The sequence below is a fragment of the Mustelus asterias genome, unplaced genomic scaffold (assembly GCF_964213995.1).
Source record: "Mustelus asterias unplaced genomic scaffold, sMusAst1.hap1.1 HAP1_SCAFFOLD_1500, whole genome shotgun sequence".
NCBI classification, from domain to species: domain Eukaryota; kingdom Metazoa; phylum Chordata; class Chondrichthyes; order Carcharhiniformes; family Triakidae; genus Mustelus; species Mustelus asterias.
In genome coordinates, this window is record NW_027591445.1 from 53,801 (window position 1) to 73,517 (window position 19,717).

The following is a 19,717-nucleotide window of genomic DNA, read 5'->3' on the forward strand; positions in this document are numbered from 1 at the left end:
GCAGACTCGATGGGCCGAATGGCCTCCTTCCGCACTGTAGGGTTTCTATGAAACTTGGTCAGATTAGTTTCGCTTCAAACAAGTTTATAAGTTTTTGGAGAAGTGGTTTAATGGACAACTGCAAAGTATAACTGTAAACTGTGAATCAACATGGTCTATCATTGCGTCTAACAGCACCGAGATCCTACTTTGTCCTGTAGAAACGAGCCTAGTGTTACCATTATCAGAAACCATGCCTGTACTGGAAAACCTGTCATTCATCTCCATCATTTCAGATTCACCTATCGCCAATGGATTGTGACTTTATAAATTCAGTCCTTTATCCCCAATTTCAGATCATTTTGCCCTAAATTTAAAGTTCACAACAAAGTGGGAATTAGTAAAACAGTGAAGTAATTGGTCTGGTACAGTTGAAATCACATTTATGATATGTCTATTTACAGTATATTGAATTTAACTTCGAATGTCACTTCATTGATTCAGTCAAACACTTGCTTGAATGGAGTTCCGCAGCAAACTGATACATTGATTAAATGTAACATCCACTGTCTGTTTCAGGGTGCCAAAGAATGAAGCTACATCCCGGATACCAGAGGAAGTTGTCTGCTTTAAAATGAACGTTTCACTGACTCCACGTTGGGACCTGTTACAGCTGGACTGGCCAAACTAAGACCAAACGGTTCAACAATATCATTAGCAGCGTGCTAACAGCGTGAACAGCTTTGTGTCTTTCTTGGGGCACTTTGCAACTTCCCATCAGTTATTTAGTTAAAGTTAATTAATAACATTTGACATGCACTGCAATTGAAAGGTCAGTTACAGGAAATAGGAGGCCCACAGCCTGTCTGCCTCGTTAAATATGCCTAACATTCAATGGTAACATATGTGGACGGTTTCTGACAATCACATAAGGTAATGCTGGATTAGTAATATGCAAATTCGACTACAGTGGACAAACACTGATATAAATTAGTGGATTCATTATATTGAATTAAATGACATAAAATGTGCTCTCAATTATAAGCTAACAATGTTTAGCCAAGTGCCAAGGTAGATAAAAAATGCTTTAAAAGTGACATGTATAGTGGTTTTAATTTCTTGTGGTTCCTGTGTGGTATTTCCAATGTGCAGAAGGAAGCACTGTTAGGACATCTTTCTTTGGAGTTGGGAGGTGTACCAGCCAATAGCACTGCGTAATCGAGGCTGGATCTGCACACCCCGACACCCTCCATCTCCGCTATTCCTCTATCAGAGTCTTCAGATTGGGGAGGTGTTTCAGTTGAAAGTCCAATAGCATCTGTCCATACGCTTTGCCCTGTAAAAAAAAAAGTGCCAGTGCATTAAAGTTTTTAAACCAATCCGCTTTAGAATTGTATTTAATAAAAATCAGTTTCAGATGCAGTATGTAGGTTTGGAGGAAGTTGTACTGCAGTGAGCACTGCTCAAACCACAATCAGATTTTAATAGTTAAGTGCCTGGTGATTCTGCTAAGTGTTTTGGTCACTCACGGTAGTGACATGGCAATATTAGGTATGGTACAGGTATAGTATAGGTTTACTATGATATGGGTTTACCATATCAGTCCCCTTAAACCGTTAATTAACTCTAAAACATGACTTTGTTGTCAGCATCCGGAAAAGTCATCTATTCATATTTCTAGCAACTATTTTAGCCAAAGCAGTTCACGTTTCAATACATCAAACAAGATATTTGCACGGCACTGGCAAGAAAGAAATAGCTTTCAAATCCTGGTTTTTGGATCTAAGTGTTATCAGAACTGGATACAGAGTTGGAATAGTAGAAATGAGAGTTACAGGGCAAAAGGGCACTACAAATGTACATGTTCTCTCAAGGCAGTATTCATTTAACAAATACTACAATCATGTGTTACAGTTCCATCACCAAGTGCTGAGAAAACACATTCAAACATTTCAGTTATTTCTTGGACTCTTGTGTTGCTGTATAAACAGCAGATTTTGTCTCGCCTTTTCTGCAACTACCAATTGTTTTTTTAATAAAAATATTCCTTTCTCAAAGTTACACAGCCAATGCGCAAGTGGACAGGGCAAACCCATAATCCGTCTCCTTGCTTGCTCCAGAAATCAAATTCAAATTGAATCCAATTCGCGGTCCCCACAAAGATACGAGATCCAAGCTGACAAGAACAGGCATTACACCTGGTCTCACGCTTGATCTTAGCCAAAAGGCCGAGATCCCAGATCATTGAGTGACATATTCTCAAAGCACCAAGCACAGACTAGTGAGTAAACTGGTTTTTATACCTGCGGGTCACTCCTTAAAGATGCGATGCCCCCACCACCCAAAGAATTCCTCAGCACGAAATTTAATCCCTGGATTCCCGGAAGGTCAAATCTGGGAACAAAGCAAACATTGCTGAAACATGTCCAAAGCCACCAGTGCTTATGCTAGAATAAAATTACTGTAAGTGATTGTAACAGTGAATCATCAAACTGGGAGCTTAGCTCAATCGTTTGAAGTCCCTTGTGACGGTATTTCTATCTAATTATATGGGATCTGACTCAGAGCTGCAGTCTGCCACATTTCAAGCCTGCCAGCACAGATTCTGTCTTCAGCAATACTCTTTTCCTTAGTTTCTGATCGGTGTGTAATTAGTCACTGTCCACTAAGGACCATGGGCATTTCTCCCCATTACAGGGAGACAATTGGTCACACATAGTTTAGGATGAAGTAATACGGCAACTAATAGGCTGGTTTGATGGAACCACAACGCACAGCCAGCAGAATTTCAAAGTGCCAACCACAGGCCTGTTTCCGTGCTGTATTGCTCGATGACTCTATGACACTGTTCACTGTGCTCAGCTATTACAACATTAAGGTTGTTGAACCCAATGTTCAGTCCGGAAGGCTGCAAAGTGCCTAATTGGAAGATGAGATGCTGTTCCTCCAGTTTGCGTTCAACTTCATTGAAACATTGCAACAGGCCAAAGACACACATGTGGACATGAGAGCAGGGTCGTGTGTTGAAATGGCAGATTTCAAATAGCCATTTCAACACACCACCCTCCTCTCATGTCCACATGTCTGTCCTTAGCCTCTTGCAATGTTCCAATGAAGTCTAACGCAAACTGGAGGAACAGCACCTCATCTTCCAATTAGGCACTTTGCAGCCTTCCGGACTGAAGATTGGGTTCAACAACTTCAGAGCATGAACTCTCCCTTCCACTTTTACTCCATTTATTTTATTTTATTGCTATTTATTTATTTATATTATTCTATACATGTTTTTGAAATTTGCATTTCAATTTGTCCAACTTTAATTTGTCCACTTTTTAAAAAATCTCACTTTCCATCTTGTTTCCTCCTTCCCCCAGCCCACTCAGGCCATCTGCTACATGTCTTAGGTTTGACACTTTGCACCTTTGTTTTGCCATTTATACATTCCGATCTCTTCATGGGCCTTCTCAGCCACAATCACCACCGTTTACATTCCCTTTGTCAGTTTTTCAATTACACTCCCCCCTCACCACAACTGTATAAATCTCATCCCATTTCCTTTGTCTTCAGCTCTGACGAAGGGTCACCCAGACTTGAAATGTTAACTCTATTCCCACTCCACAGATGCTATCAGACCTTCTGAGATTTTCCAGCATTTTCTGTCTTAAGTCTGGTCAGTTAATGTTCAGCATGTTTTCATTTGTTACTTAAATATTTTCCTGGTCTGCCTTCAGGAAAGGCACATGGGGCCACTTGAAAGAAACAAAGATCAGGTTCAGATCACAAATAGGGGATATTAATATTACCCAATATTGACTTTTGAGGTGGTGTGACCAATATTGGGTAATATGAACTTACTTCACACAAACATCAAGGTGGGGGCGGGGGAGGGCATTTCAGGAAGCAACTAATGCCACTGAAACTTTAGTAACTAGGGCAGAACCTAATTTTAATAGCATAACTTCATGTCAAAGATGCCATTGTAAGCTCAATTTGGAACAAGCATTTGAAATGCATTGCTGCTAAGACTGGCATTTATTGTCCGTCCCTCATTCCCCCCAGAAGTCTGCCTTCTTGAACTGGTAAGAAGTTTAACACCAGGTTAAAGTCCAACAGATTTATTTGGTAGCAAAAGCCACAAGCTTTCAGAGTCTTAAGCTCCTTCTTCAGGTGAGTGGGAACTCTGTTCACAAACAGGGCATATAAAGACTTTATATGCCTGTTTGTGAACAGAGTTCCCACTCACCTGAAGAAGGAGCTTAAGGCTTCGAAAGCTCGTGGCTTTTGCTACCAAATAAACCTGTTGGACTTTAACATGGTGTTGTTGAACTTCTTACTGTGTTTACCCCAGTCCAACGCCGGCATCTCCACTTCTTGAACTAGTGCAGTATTGAGGTTTGATAGAAATATGTGATTTGACTTCAGACAGCAGTTGATATGGAGCCAGAGGTACATACTAGTTAAACTAGGCAAGGGCGACAGGTTTCTTCCTCTAGGCCCAAGCAAATCCTCGAATGGTTAAAATGACACATAAAAGTGTGGATATTTACAAGGTGTATCATCTAACGTTGTCAATACAAGTCATGGCATTGATATGTTAACAATGATACCAACCTGACCATAGTAACGTCTTTGCAGTGTTAATGCAAACCTTACTTGTGACTAATAAATAAACTTTAACTTTAGCATAATGCATGCCAGAATTGCAGGCATAAACATGCAGGCTAATTTAGTTAATTGTTTCCTGATGAGCAGTAAAATATTATTTGCATCACCAAGATTATTTGGAAATAATTTGTGGTCTAGTGTCAGAGTCATGCATGTGCTTGCTTATTCGTATGAATTCTACATGGTAGAACGGAGTTCTAATCCAAACACTTCATCAAGCTTTCAGTTTTAGCCTCGAGTGCGGCTGGTAAAGAATATTATTCTTTCACCAGGCATAGCATTTAAAATAATTTCTATGGAATAGTTCCCTGCATTTTCTTGATGCTAATATTCAAAAGGAATTTTCAGCAGTATAATTGCATGTAATTTGCTAAACTATTTTTCAAACGAATTCATGTAGTTTAATATAAAACATTGTTAAAAATAACTAGTTTTAATAATCTATACTGTGGAATTTAAGTAACAATGAAAACAGTAGGTTTTTATTCACATTCTATTTGGTTATATTTAGCTTAAATGCTCAAAAATTACATTGACTAAGGGATTCATTGTTCAAATTCAATTTGAATTTGGAATATGACTGCAGCACAAGCCCTTTCAACAAGGGCATTGAGGCAACTGTGCCGATGGGTACCTGATCAGTAACATTTATTACCATTCAGACAAGTTGAAGCTTGGATGTCTACCATCTGGATTTTTCACTGAGGCCTTACCCTGGTGGAAGGACTTCAATTTCATCTCATGTGTGTTAAGCTCTTGTTTTCTTTAATTTATAAGAATCCCTGCCATTCCATTTTCCTCCCACACAAAAATGTGTTTCATTCTTTCCTGTACTGTGTTTAGAGTAACATTTACAGATACTGGCAGGTCATTTGCAAAGCCGTCTGCTCCTAATTATTTTAGGCCTCAATTACAAGATGTTTTAGAAATCCTCTCATTAATGCACATTAAACTTTGATTATATCACTGGCAGAGAGACCAGCTTCATGTCATGCAGGTGGACCGGAGACTGCAGAAAAAAAGAGTTTCAAAATTCTGTTTTGGAGGTTGAGGAAGGTGTTAGAATATTGCCAAGCTTAAGTGTAATGGGTGTTAGTATGTGCCTCTTCAGGAACTCCATCACTGATTCGGACAAAGTTCACTGGGTCAGGAGGAGATTTGTTTCATTGCAATACCACTACAAGATGCCCAAGCCACATGTGGAATATCTGATGCAGACTGCTGGTTCAAAGTGGGGTTATGGCAATCCACATCAGTCCCTCACTGGAAGGAAATTCAATTTAGACTCCTTTGTAAAGGATGAATATGTCTAATTTATTTTTAATGCCTATAATTTCTAATTTCTTTGGGCGTTCAGGCTACAATCCCAACTGGGTCTACAAAATGGATCCCATCTGCTGCCCGGATGGTATACTTAGCCTCAACAGGCATACGTGCTTCCAATTCTACCCTTGTCATCTGTGAGGCTAAGTAAGCAGGAACAATGGCATTCAGAGTCCCAGCCACAGCCCAGATCCCTCTTACAAGGGCACTGATGACTTGTTTCTATTTATGATTATATTGCTTGAGCCATTGGATTTAACTGTATCCCTTGGTTGTTTAGTAAGCTGCTGTTCATAATTGGCAGACTGAAGATTTATCCAACCTCTATCTCATTTTATCTTGCATGGCATTTTTTTCATTATTACTTAGAATAAGGACAATTATAAGACAAAACACATACCTGGTTACCATCCTCCTGTTAGAATCTTCGTTTTGTATGAGGTGCTTGAAATATTCTTCCACAGCCTTAGCAGTCACAGCTTTCCGTAGGTAAGGATAATAGAGAGGGTGCCGAGCTATGACTCCTAGTTGTACAGTGTAGACAATGAAAGCAAATAAAATAAAACCTGCACTAAGTGTCTCAGGTGATTATGAATGAAATAAAAATGAATGCTCAGGGAATGCAGACTATTCAGCTAATCAGGACACACATTTTTTAATGTCTATTGTTGTAAAGTCTAGCTGTTGCTTTTTGTTAATATTCAAAACTGTTTGCATTTTCACACTAATTTGTCTGCCACAACTTTCCAAGGATTTTGCTGAGGAGATGTTGCATAGGGTCAGGAGAACACAGATCACAATTTCAAAAGTAGACCACTATTGGATCTAATTTATAATGCAGCCATTAATTTAGGAAATTCTTATACCCAAAATATTAAAGGAAGTCAATGTAACCATTTTCAGCATTTGAGCGATCTCAATGCATTGACAGAGCTAGCACCTGGCATGGATTGAAGATTGGCTAACTAATAGGAAACAGAGAGTAGGTATAAATGGATTTTTTGTGGTTGGCAGGATGTGGCAAATGGTGTGCCACAGGGATCAATGCTGGGGTCTCAACCTTTTACAACTTCTATAAATGACTTAGATGAAGAGATTGAAGGTAAGGTTGCTAAATTTCCTGACGACACAAAGATGGGTAGGAAAGTAAATTGTGAAGAGAACATAATGAGGCTACAAAAGGGACATAGATAGGTTAGCTGAGTAGGTAAAAATCTGGCAAATGGAGTATAAAGTGGGCAAATGTGAAACTGTCCATTTTGGCATGATGAATAAAAATAAGCTTATTATCTAAATAGTGAGAGGGTGCAGAGGGATCTGGGTGTCCTAGTGCGTGAATCACAAAAGGCACGAGCTTTTGGAGTGCTGCTCCTTCATCAAGTGAGTGATTATCACTCACCTGTTGAAGGGGCAGCGCTCCGAATGCTCGTGCTACCAAATAAACCTGTTGGACTTTAACATGGTGTTGAGAGACTTCTTACTGTGCCTACCCCAGTCCAACGCTGGCATCTCCACATCGTGCTTCAGTTGTACAGGGCTTGGTGAGATCACATTTGGAGTATTGTGTACAGTATTGAACTTCTTATTGAAGGAAGGATGTAATTGCGTTCGAAGCAGTTTAGAGAAAGTTTACTAGACTAATACCAGAAATGGGTGGGTTGTCTTATGAGGAAAGGTTGGAGGGGTTAGATTTGTATCCACTAGAGTTTAGAAGAGCAAGAGGCAACTTGATCAAAAAACCTTTAAAATCTTGAGGGATATTGACAGGCTGGATGTGGAGAGGATGTTTCCTCTTGTTGGAGAATCTAGAGCTAGGGGTCACTGTTTAAAAATAAGGAGTCGCTCGTTTTAAGACAGTGATGAGGAGAAATATTTTCTCTGAGTGTTATGAGTCTCTGGAACTCTCTTCCTCAAAAAGGCAGTGAAGGCACAGTCTTTGAATGTTTTTAAGGCAGAGCTAGACAGATTCTTGATTAACCAAGGGGGTGAAAGGTTATCAGACAGGCAGGAATGTGGGGTTGAGGTTACAATCAGATCAGCCATGATTTTATTGATTAGTGGAGCAGGTTCGAGGGGCCGAGTGACCCACTCCTGCTTCTAATCTGTATGTTTGTATGTGACTGTCTGTCATTTGATTGCAGGCATGACCCAGGTACAGGGCCCTTGGTGAAAAAAAAGCAAAACATTTGTTGTGCTCCAGAAAGGAATGACAATCAACAGTCCTACAGGCTATATTAAAAGAGGATATTTTGTACTCATCAAGCTGAGATGTTAGTTGTCGTTAATCATCTAGTATGCAGAATGTCAATAATTAGATATAGCTTGGTTAGAGGCAAAGTAAATTTCTTTACTTTACCCCAGTGTACCTCACTGCCTCAGCTCTAGTCTTAAGGAACAGGCCATACTGCATGAGTGTTACATTTTACAAATTCTCCATTGAACCATAGCCTGTTCTCTTTGAGTATACTAATTCATATTTTTAGATGTTCACAGGCAGTTTGGTGTTATGGTTTGAAAGTAGATTAAGAGGTGAATGGTGGTTTCCAGCATCTTGAAGAAATGCAAATGCGACAATTGCCGAGGTAAACTGAACATGAAGAAAACATATCACAGATTACAAATATACATTCTTCTGATAGGAGTATTACCAGCAAGCCTTTGAGGGAGTAATGCACAACTATTTATAAAAACAGAGGAAACAGAGGTAGGAGTAGGCCATAAAGCCTCTCAAACCTGCTCCACCATTCAGTAAGGCTGGGATCATCTCCTACATCCAGTGGATCTAATGTACTTGGATTTCCAAAAGGCATTCAATAAGATGCCACACATAGGTTATTATGAATAATAAAGTCTTGTGGAGTTGAGGATAATATTAGCATGAAGAGAGGATTGGTTATCAGGCAGGAAGAGTAGACATAAATGGGTATTTTCAATTTGGCAGGTTGTCAGTGGAGTGCTGCAAGGATCGGTGCTGTAGCCACAGCTATTGGCAATTTATATTAATGATGGTGGAAGAAACCAAGAAGTGCATCCAAGCTTGTTGACGATACAAAGCTCAGAGGAGGACAAAAGGAGGTTACAAAGAGATATGGACTGAATTAATGGGCAACAAGCTGGCAGATGCAATATAATGTGAAGAAGTGTGAGATTATTCACTTAGGTAGTAATAAGAAAAGCAGAATATTTTTAGAAGGTATGAAACATTGAAATGTCAGTGTTCAGATGGACTTTGTATTCCTTGTATAAGTACATCCATGTTACCATGCAGGTAAAGCAAGCAATTAGGAAGGCAAATGGCATGTTGGTCTTCATTGAAAGGCTATTGGAACATAAGAATAAGGAAGTCTTGCTCAATTGTGCAGGGCATTTGTGAGTCCACACCTGGAATACTGTGCAAGTTTTGGTCTCCGTACCCAAGGAAGGATATATCTAAGGAAGGATATATTTGCTTTAGGTTTGCAAAGTTGGTCCCTGGGATAAGAGGCTGAATAAATTGGATCTATAGTCCATGGAGTTTAGAAAGAGAGATGATCTAATTGAAATATGCACAATTCTGAAAGGGCTTGACAGGATAGTCTCAGAGGATGTTTCCCTGGCTGGGGATTCTAGAATGTGAGGGCCCAACCTCAGGATAAAAGGGTCAATTATTTAGGACTAAAATGTCTTCACTGCAGGTGGTGAATCTTTCGAATTGTCTACCTTGAGGGTAGTGGATGCTCCATTGTTGAGTATATTTAAGGCTGAGATAGAGTTTTGGTCTTTCAGGGAATTGAGGGATATGAGAAGCAGGCAGGAAAGTGGAGTCATGGCAGATGATCAGCCATGGTCATATTGAATGGCAGAACAGGTTTGATAGGCACAGCACAAAAGGGGGCCATTCGGCCCATCTTGTCTATGCCAGTCTGAGGACACCCAGGTGCTCTTTCTAATCCCACTTTCCCGCATCTGGCCGATTGCCCTGTAGCATAGAACCATAAAAAGATGTAACCTTCCTACAATTCTCTTGTAGCCCAAAAACCTGTCAATCACAGTCACGAATAATGTACACCGATTGGCTAAGCATTCACTGTCCTATAGGGCAATAATTCCAAAGATTTACCTTTCTCTGAGTGAAGAAAACCTTTCCTCATCTTAATCCTAAATGCCAACCCCTTATCCTGAGACTATACCCTTAGTTTTAAACTCTCCAGCCAGGCAAAACAGACTCTCAGAACCTACTCTGTCAACTCCTGTAAAAATGTTATACAAATCAAATAGATCACATCTCAGAATGCTAGAGAGTAAAGACTCATTCTACTTAACAGCTTCTCACTGGAGAACCTTCTCATCCCACAAATCAATCAAGTGAGCCTTTGTTGAACCTCCTCCAAGGCAAGTATTTCCCTCCATTGGTATGGAGACCAAAATTGTTCACAGTACTTCAAGTATAGTCTCGCTAAAGCCCTGTATGATTGCAGCAAGACTTACTCTTCTACTCAGAAATCCCCTTGGGATTAAAGCTAACATACCATTTGCTTTCTTATCAAAATGTTAACTTTTTGTGGTTCATGTGCAAGGAAACCCAAATCCCCCTTCATACCAGCATTTACTCGCCTCTCACCTTTTAAAAACATATTCTGTTTTCTTATTCCTCCTGCAAAATGGATAATTTCACATTCCCCCACAATATACCCCAGATGACTGAAAAAATCAGTTTTAAATATAAAGTACAGTAATTTGTGCTTTGCCAATTTATGCTCCTCACATTGAACCTTAAAGTACATTGATGAAATAAGATTTAGTATTAAATAATTGTGCAGATTGTTGAGATGAAAGTTCAGTAGACAGTCCCCTGAACCACCGATTGGTGTGTAGTGAATAGTTTCAACATTTGTGAGAAATATCTTTAAACAACTGAAAGCTCCGTTCTTTTGGGGACAAAATGGCCAACTCAGACGCAGACTAAGGGAACATTCATTCTATTTGGGGGATAAAATTAAAAGTGTACTTTTCAGCTAGATTATCCTTAATACGAACAGCCTTTGACTAATTTGTGAAAATAATCCTCCCTCCCACATGAGAGGAAATGCCGCCTTCACTAAAAACATGCCAGCAGTTAGCTGGCAGTTCAATCTGAGAACACACGGACTGATAAATTAGTGATGTCTCCTTGGCTCTTTTTCGACTAGAAGAGACTACTGATGAGCTATATTTTCTGTCACTTATTATCAACTGATACACCACACTGTCTTCACTAATAGAATAACATTGTCACAATCTCTGCAGCATATTCCTTTCATGAATATTAGAACATTTTGTTTGTTTTCTGCTTTTCCTTCATGCCTTTCACAACTTTGGTTTGTAAGCCAAACTGGGGTGTATCTTTTATTCTGCCTGTGACACATTTTGGGATAAATTCCTTTTACATCTTCCAAACTGTTCCAATGCAGCAATTCCACCCTCCTTCCACCTCTTCACATTACACCATTCCTTTCTGCCTTTAAAATTAGGCAAAACAGGAACAATCCATGAGAATACTCATTTAAATGTTGAACAAATCCTACTCTGTGATTGCAGCATTGATATATGAAAGATAGTCAAATGAAGAATGATAAAAATAAATTATTCTTCACTCATATCTACCTTAAAGCAAGGTCACTATAATCTAAATTTAAAAACCGAAAATGCAGGGAATACTCAGAAGATCAGGCAGCAGCTTTGGAGAGAGAGAAACAAAAGAAAGTTAATGTTTAATCAGAACGGGCAAAAGTTAGAGATGTAGCAGTTTTAAGGAAGTACAGAGGAAGAGAAAGGGGTTGGGGGTGGATGGTGGACTGTTGTAAAGGGAACACAGGAGAAATGAAATGACAAAGAGAATGATGGTGCAAGCAAAGGGAGTGGTGTAAATAAAGAAACAAAAGATGTGTCTAAGGAAGGTGTCTCAGAATCTCACCACTACACACTGTCTGAAAAAAATGGGGGCACTTATGTTATGAATCTGCTGAACTTAAAGTTGAGTCTAGATTCTGGAAGTGTCCCATCAAAAGATGAAGGGCTGTTCATTGAGCTTACGTTAAGTTTAACTGCAATATTGTAGGAGGTCGGAGTGGAATGGAATAGTAAATTTAAATGACAGGGTCTGGAAGCCTGGGGTTACACTTACAAACTAAACGGTGGAGTTCTGCAGATCGATCACCTCGTCTGTCTTTGACTTCCCTAGTGTAGAGAAAACTGCGTCTTTAGCAGTGAATAAAGTATACCTAATTGGAGTAAGTACAAGCAACAAAGAATGCGGCAGCAACCAAGGCTGGAAGCAGAGGCTGGGGTAAAGATATATATGCTGGGGCGGAAAGTGGGGCTCAAGAGGTTGGTGGCCTAAGGCCTGTCATAATATTATAAGCAGAATAGGGCGATGGCAACGCATTGGATAACGGAGTCTTGGGGAGGGGGGTGCAAAGCCACCCGAAAACAGTTGAAGATGGTGGCTTGCAGAGTGAATAGAGCATGGGTTAGGGGATGGGAACAGTGGTGGTGCCGAGCCAGGATGCAAAACTATGGCATGGCACTGAAGGCCAGATAAACCTTAACAAGGGTAGAAAGCAATGGCCAAGATTAACATACATACATGTTTTGTATCCACTACACTCCTGTAACACTCCAGGGGCGGGATTTTCCGGCTGTGCTCGCCCTGAAACCGGAAAATCCCACCCAAGGTCAACGGACCTTTCCATGCCCCTCGCCCTCTATGATTCCCGTGGCGGGTGGAATGGGAAAATTCACCCCCAGATGTCAAATTACAAATGCAAAACAATAATCAATGAAATAAATCTAACAATTAGCCTGGAGTCAACAAATTTACAAATAAGTATTAACTACAATTAGCTGCATTTGCACTCTTTCAAACTTTGTATTTGGATATTGGTCTTAATAGGACAGGCATGGTTATTATAAATGGCCAAATACTACTGCCATATTCCACATAGCAGTACAGATAAATTTTATTTAAAAAAAATAATAATTGCAACGTTAGAAAAGTGATCATTGAAAATGATTATCACCATTGAGAAAAAAGTATATGAAAGCAGTCAGAATTAATCATGTAAACACTGAGTTACCTATATTGACAGAGTTGCCTTTGTCACCGCTTCTGGTGTAAGCCAATTCTTCTAATCGATAACTGCAAGGGCCAACGGGTAAATCTAAAGGTTTCAACAAGGTAAATCAAGCATTAAAATTAAATCGAAAATTTTTAAAAAGTTAATATTTGTAACATAAATCCTATTCAATCTATAAAATCTCAGTATGTGCAAGTTGTATAATGTACTGAAAATGCCATACAAAAGAATGAAGAAGTTAACAGTAAGCAGACTTAAAGTGCAGTAGTTAACTCAAGCTCTTAGAGATAAACAGCTTACTGGTTACCCAACATGAACTGAACATTTTCTTTCAATAGTGAGAAGAAAACAGCAGGTCACAGGATTATTTTAAAAAGGAACTTGTTACACTGCTAAATCACTTTAAACTTGATGTCTGAAGTTAATTCCATGTGCGGACACACACCATTAATTACATCGACATGAAAGCAGGTCTGTTAGTCAATAGAGTGGGGGATGGACGATGAATATACTCAAATGGAAATTTAATATTAATATTCAGGATTGGCATCTTTAACACCCATGTTCTCGTGTCAGTAAATATGAACAATAGGCTACAATAGGAGCAAAGGCTTCACCCACAACGTCCGTGCATTCTCATAAAAAATAATGATGTGCTTTTACCACAAATTTACTGGACCATTACTGAACATGGAGCAAATGTTCAGTGCGAATGGCATTTAAATGGGACTTTGCATCATTTACGTGTGCATGAGATTATTGCGCAAACAACTTGTTTTAAAGTCACATTCTTGATTTTAGAGCAACTTTGTCATTCCTGTTGCTGCTGAAACTGCAGTGTTTAAATCATATTTAACAAAAAAAACACTTCCAGTGAAACAAAGAAATAAAGTTTGGGAATTGCCTATCATATCCTCAGATCTCCATGAATTACATTGGGATTGCATTCACTGTTATGTAGGTAAATACAGCAGCAATTTGCACACAGCAGGGTCCTACAAATAACACTGGGATAGATGACCCGGTCATCAGTGTTTGACTATGCTGTTTGGCCAAGACACCAGGGCCAGATTTCTATGTTCTACACCACAGCCCCTCCACCCAGCAGTTTGTGAGGGATTCCCTCTGGGTTCCCGCCCGCTCTGAGCTCACAGTGATTTTATGCTGAGGCGGGCAATGCCTTTGACAGGAAGCCCACACTTAAGGCGCATTTCCCACCTAGTCTCAATTTTTAGGCTGGTGGGCAGATGAGAGTTCAGGGGGAGGAACCTGGAAATGAAGAGAGTTAGATCAGGGTGGGGAGTCTGTCCATCAGGAACTCCCCTTCTGACCAGGGAGAGGGGGGGCTCTCCCTTTGAAGCCCGGTGACCTCCAAACCTCCCTCCCCTCCTCAGCCTGTCCCGAGACCCTGATTGTGCACCCCCTCAACTCCCTAGGCCTTCCCTACTCTCTCCATCCAGACCCCTGACATTTAACCTTTTCTCTGATTCCTGGGACTTTTAGTGCCTCTTGTGGCCACTGCAGCTCTGTTCCTGGAGGTACTTCCACGCAAGTGAGGGGTGGAAATTCTGCCTAATACCAACTAACGCTCGTTAGAGTGCACTCACAGAGTCAGCGGGGATGTGTTCCCGCAATCCTAAAAGTTCAAGCCCAGGAGGACTACTTGCTCTTCTGTAAATAGTGGCCAAGGCTTCTTTTACATCCACCAGAATCGGCAGCTAGATTTTCATCAGAATAATGAAACCTTCAACAGTTCAGTACTGTATTTAAACACAGATAGGCTGACAGGGTAAGTGCTGGACTGGTGGCTGAATTCAGTTTTTTTGATTGCGGTGAGTGCTACCACAACCAAGTTAATGTTAAACAATTAACTGATTTAACAATACCAAATTTGACTTAATAAAAACAACAAAATTAAACGTACACATAAGTAAAGGCTCCTGTTCGAAATCTGTCCAACTCTACCAAAGTTTTGAAACACATTTGATTATTTTTCATTTTTTCATCCCTGGGACATGGCTGGCCTGATAAGACCCACATTTATTGCTCGTCCCGAGGTTTTATACAACAAGTGACTTTCTAAACCATCTCAGAGAATATTAAAAATCAACCATGTTGATGCTGGACTGAACTCGTATATAGCTGGACTCATATATCGGCCAGACCGGATAAGTATGGCAAAAAGACACTTGTGAACCTGTAAACCAACTGGTCACTTTTAATGGCACAAGTTTATTTTAAATGATTAAAATTCATGAATTGTCTTGTTCTCTGGATTGGTAATCCAGTATTGTAACCGCTCTGGTACTATAGTACAGCATCTGTTCTAAAGAGATGGTGAAAGATGAGGTAAAGTTATTAAAAACAGCCTGTTGACATCATTTTCCTTCCCTCTCCTTCAATAAAGTCGACATTCCTCCCTTCTGTAACGTATACACAAAAGATATGACTCAATAGCAGTCAGGCATCTAGTGTAAGTCTAAGAAAGATTATAAGATGTGATGTACCAAGTTACAACACATTTTGCTATTGATCTGCTGGGAAAAGATTTCAAAACTCAGTTCACCTGATAACGTGATGACTTGCCCTCAAAAACTTTCAAGTTAAGAGAGCTTTCAACTTGCATATCGGAATATCCTTCTGGCCAATGCAAAACAGAAATAGGTCCTTGCCCTTGGGGTGAAGATTCCAGTGTAACTGGTAAACTTTTCCAGAACAAAGTTATCTAGTTTGGGACACTTGGGAAAGAGTTCTGTTGCTGAGCTAACCTTAGTTTATCTTTTTTGAAGATAAACGTTAATTCTGTTGTTAATTATTACTGCATGTTTATAAATTCACTCTCGATTAACTCCTTTTGAACTTGTTCATTTGTGCACATCTCATAATTAGGCAATGGCCAAGAGGTATTATTGCCAGGCTATTAATCCAGAAACTCAGCTAATGTTTTGAAGATCCGGGTTTGAATCCGGCCATGGCAGATGGTGGAATTTGAATTCAAAAAAAAAAATCTGGAATTAAGAACCATGAAATCATTGTTGGTTGTGGGAAAAATCCACCTGGTTCACTAACGTCCTTTAGGGAAGGAAATCTGCTGTCTTTACCAGATTTGGCCTGCATGTGACTCCAGAGCCACAGCAATGGGGTTGATTCTCAACTGCCGTCGGGCAACTAGGGATGGGCAATAAATGCTGACCAGCCAGTGACGCCAATGTCCCACAAATGAATTTTTTTTTAAATTCTGTAATTTAAATGTCATTTTTATACGGTCCTGAAATATTTGAGTTTTTAAAACTTTGCAACTGGTTACTTGCAAAGTAAAGAACAAGAATCATCTTCCTCAAATAGATTTCACTCTGTTGAGATGCTCTGGTCCTGCTGGTGATGCACACTGATTTCCTGGCGATATGGAGTGGCTTCATTGGGAATTCCCAGAAGATTCCGGCGCTAGCAAATGGTGCGCTGCCTCCTGCTGCTGAGGAAAACACTGGGAAGTGGCCGGAGAAGCTTGCCTGATATCTGTGATGCCTGCCTCCTGACAGTGTTTAGCAGGCATTCCATGATTGGCAGATAGGTATTGCAGAGGGCAGACAGTACTGAATTTGAACACTTTTTAAATGCTGTGTAAGTGATTCTATAGGTGCTTTAGTAATGCTTCTGTGAAGAATTTTATGTTTTAAAGGCACTATATTGTTTTATGGCGAAAACAAGATACATCTGCACACTTAGAAAATGGTCCATTTTATTATTGATAATTTGAAATACTCAATTTGATCTCCAAATGATTCAGATTTTGAAAATGTAAACTCTCATCTGAAAGTTTAACAGGCAGAACTTTCCCTTTCACATGCTGACTGGCAGGTGGTGCATTTCATATGTTGTAGATTTTATGTCCAGAATTTTAGTCTTCCTTCTGTTTTTACTAATATCAAAGGAATAAATTCAAGTAAATATAACCGTACTTTTTCATTTAGGTTTAGCTCTGTTCGTAAGTAATTAGTTTTATAGAAATATGCTGTCATTAAGTTTGGCATTAATTCCCAGTACAAGTAATAATGTCCAGCTTCATTTTAATGCCAAACTGTCTACAGCAAAGGTTGCAACGCACTTCAACTTTTACCTGTTGGGTTCTGGCTAAGAAACAGGCCATTCAGCTCAACCAGTTCATGTCATGTCAACTCCTCTCAAACGTCCTCTCAACTTTTCTCATCTAAATCTATCATTATAACTATCTCTTCCCTTCTTCCTTGTCTAGCTTCCCTTAAATGCATCTGTACTATTCACTACAACCCTCCCTAAGGTGGCACGGTGGCATAGTGATTAGCACTGCTGCCTCATAGCGTCAGAGACCCGAGTTCAATTCCAGACTTGAGTCACTGTCTGTGTGGAGTTTGCACATTCTCCCGTGTCGGCGTGGGTTTCCTCCGGGTGCTCCAGTTTCCTCCCACACTCCAAAGATGTGCGAGTTAGGTGGATTGGCCACCTAATTCGCTAGTCCACTAGTGTCAGGGGAATTACGGGAATAGGTTGATTGGCCATGCTAATTTGACCCTAGTGTCAGGGGGATTAGCAGGGTAAATATGTGGGGTTACAGGAATAGGGCCTGGGTGGGATCGTTGTTGGTGCAGGCTCGATGGGCCGAATGGCCTCCTTCTGCACTATAGGAATTCTATGGGATTCTATGATTGATTACCAGATAAAGACGTTTCTCCCGATCCCTTTGTTGCTTTACCCATCCAGACTTTCACCTTCCTCGTAAGAAGTTTCTTTCCTATTCCTCCTACCAAAATGCACTACACCATCTTTCTCTGTGTTGTGCCAATTATTTGCCAATGTTTATCAATGCCCTCCTGTAATTTGTTGCAGTTTTCTTCAGTCTTGACTATTCCCCCAACTTGGTATCATCTGCAAATTTAGAAATTATGGGTGCAACTTCTGTGGAGTGATAGTCACAGTCGGATTGCTACTCAGCTCCTAGTTACTTACCCTGAAACACAGCCGCACCTTTCTTGCCCGACCTTCCGACTTGGGCTGTGAGAGAAAGGTGCAGTTCAGCAGCTTCCTGAGGACTCGTGTTGAGTCAGAGGTAAGGAAACCATGTCCCGTTTTTACTGCACTGGGTCCAAAGGGTGGTCTGTGGGAGGGGGGTGGGGGAGAGTAGTTGGGGGATGTGGGTGGTTGGGAGTGTGGTTAGAGAGAGTAGAGGGTATTAGGGGGTGGGTCAGTATGATAGCTACCCAGAAATTTGAAGTGGTTTTAATTCATCTAACGTTTTCTGGGTAACTGTTATTGTAGGACAGTTGGAATCATCTGAGGTTTGAACCAGAGTTTCACATGGTTCCTACTGCAGGGTAATTGCTCAATGGAAGTTTGAACTTCCCAGGCAATCACCCTGCCATCCTTATGTGGGCAATTCTGGGGAGGATCCCCAACGCATCTTTGGGCTTCCGCCTGGGAATGTTACCTCAGAGCCCAATAGTTATGGGCGTCTGTTTTTTCATTCTGAAGTCCAAATGGTTAATGTAAATTGGGAACAGCAGTTGTCTCAGTGCACCACATGGAACACCATTTCCCGCCTTCTGCCATTCTGTTTTGTACATACACAATTACAAAACTGTGTTAAATCTGTAAATTATTCATTTAACTTTCAGTGTAAAAGGTACTTTGTAGCTTTGAAACTTGGAAAAATGCATCTGTCAGATTGGATTCTTTTTGAACGTAACATTGTATGAAAGAAGGATTTTAGTGCTGGGGATTGGAACACTTTCTACTCTCAATTTTGGGAAAGAATCATAGAAAGTTACTGCACACAAACAGCCCAATTCTGGATTCACGTCCAGCCTAGTATTCTTCCGTAGTAGATAGATAAGGGGAAATCAATGGATGCTGTGCATTTGGATTTTCACAAAGCATTCAATAAAATGCCAGACGTTATTACAGAAAATTAGCATTCTTCATGGGATAGGGTAATATGCTACATGAATTGGGGATTGTTTCATGGACACAAAACAAAGAGCAGGGTCCATGTTAGCCAGCTATACTTAGCAGGGCCTCAGCTATTTGCAATCTATATTAATGACTTAAACCAGGGCACTGAGTGTAATTTATCTAAGCTCGCTGATGATACCAAGTTATGTGGGAAAGTGAGAAGGATGCAAAATGGCTGTAGAGGAATGTTGACTGGTGGGTGAGGGGGCAGGAACATGGCAAGCAGAATACGATGACGCAAAAACTGTGAAGTTATTCACTTTGATAGGACAAAAAAAACTGAATACTTTTTGAATGGTGAAAGACTAAGAAATAAGTGCGGCGGGATCTGGGTGTCCTTGTACGTGAATCACAGACAGTTAACATGCAAGTACAGCAGGAATTAAGAAGGCAATTGGTGTGTTAGCTTTTGAGTAGTGTGTGTAGTCTTAGTCTCTGGAGGGAGTGTAGCAAAATTCCACAGTCTGGTTCCTGGATGAGGTGATTGATCTACGAGGAACGATTGAGTAGACAAGGCCTTTATTCCCTAGAGTTTAGAAGAATGAGGTGATCGAACTGAATGTATAAAATTATTAAGGGGCTTGATACTGTAGGGTGGAGAAGATGTTTCCCCTGGGGGATCTAAAATACAGGGGTCTCAGAATAAGAGTTGGCCATTTAGGACTGAGGGT

The 19,717-nt window shown here is 40.3% G+C and overlaps 1 protein-coding gene across 1 annotated transcript in view; it reads right to left on the bottom strand.

Moving 5' to 3' along the window:
• Positions 1-406: 406 nt before the first annotated feature.
• Positions 407-19,717, bottom strand: part of LOC144488376 (uncharacterized) — a 32,981-nt gene continuing 13,670 nt past the window's right edge. Inside the window, exons 4-7 of the mRNA XM_078206445.1 lie at positions 13,062-13,145; positions 6,368-6,491; positions 2,283-2,373; positions 407-1,315 (exon numbers count right to left, since the gene is read on the bottom strand). Of these exons, the coding sequence (XP_078062571.1) occupies positions 1,238-1,315; positions 2,283-2,373; positions 6,368-6,491; positions 13,062-13,145 (377 nt within the window). The 3' untranslated portion in view covers positions 407-1,237. The remainder of the gene's footprint in view (positions 1,316-2,282; positions 2,374-6,367; positions 6,492-13,061; positions 13,146-19,717) is intronic.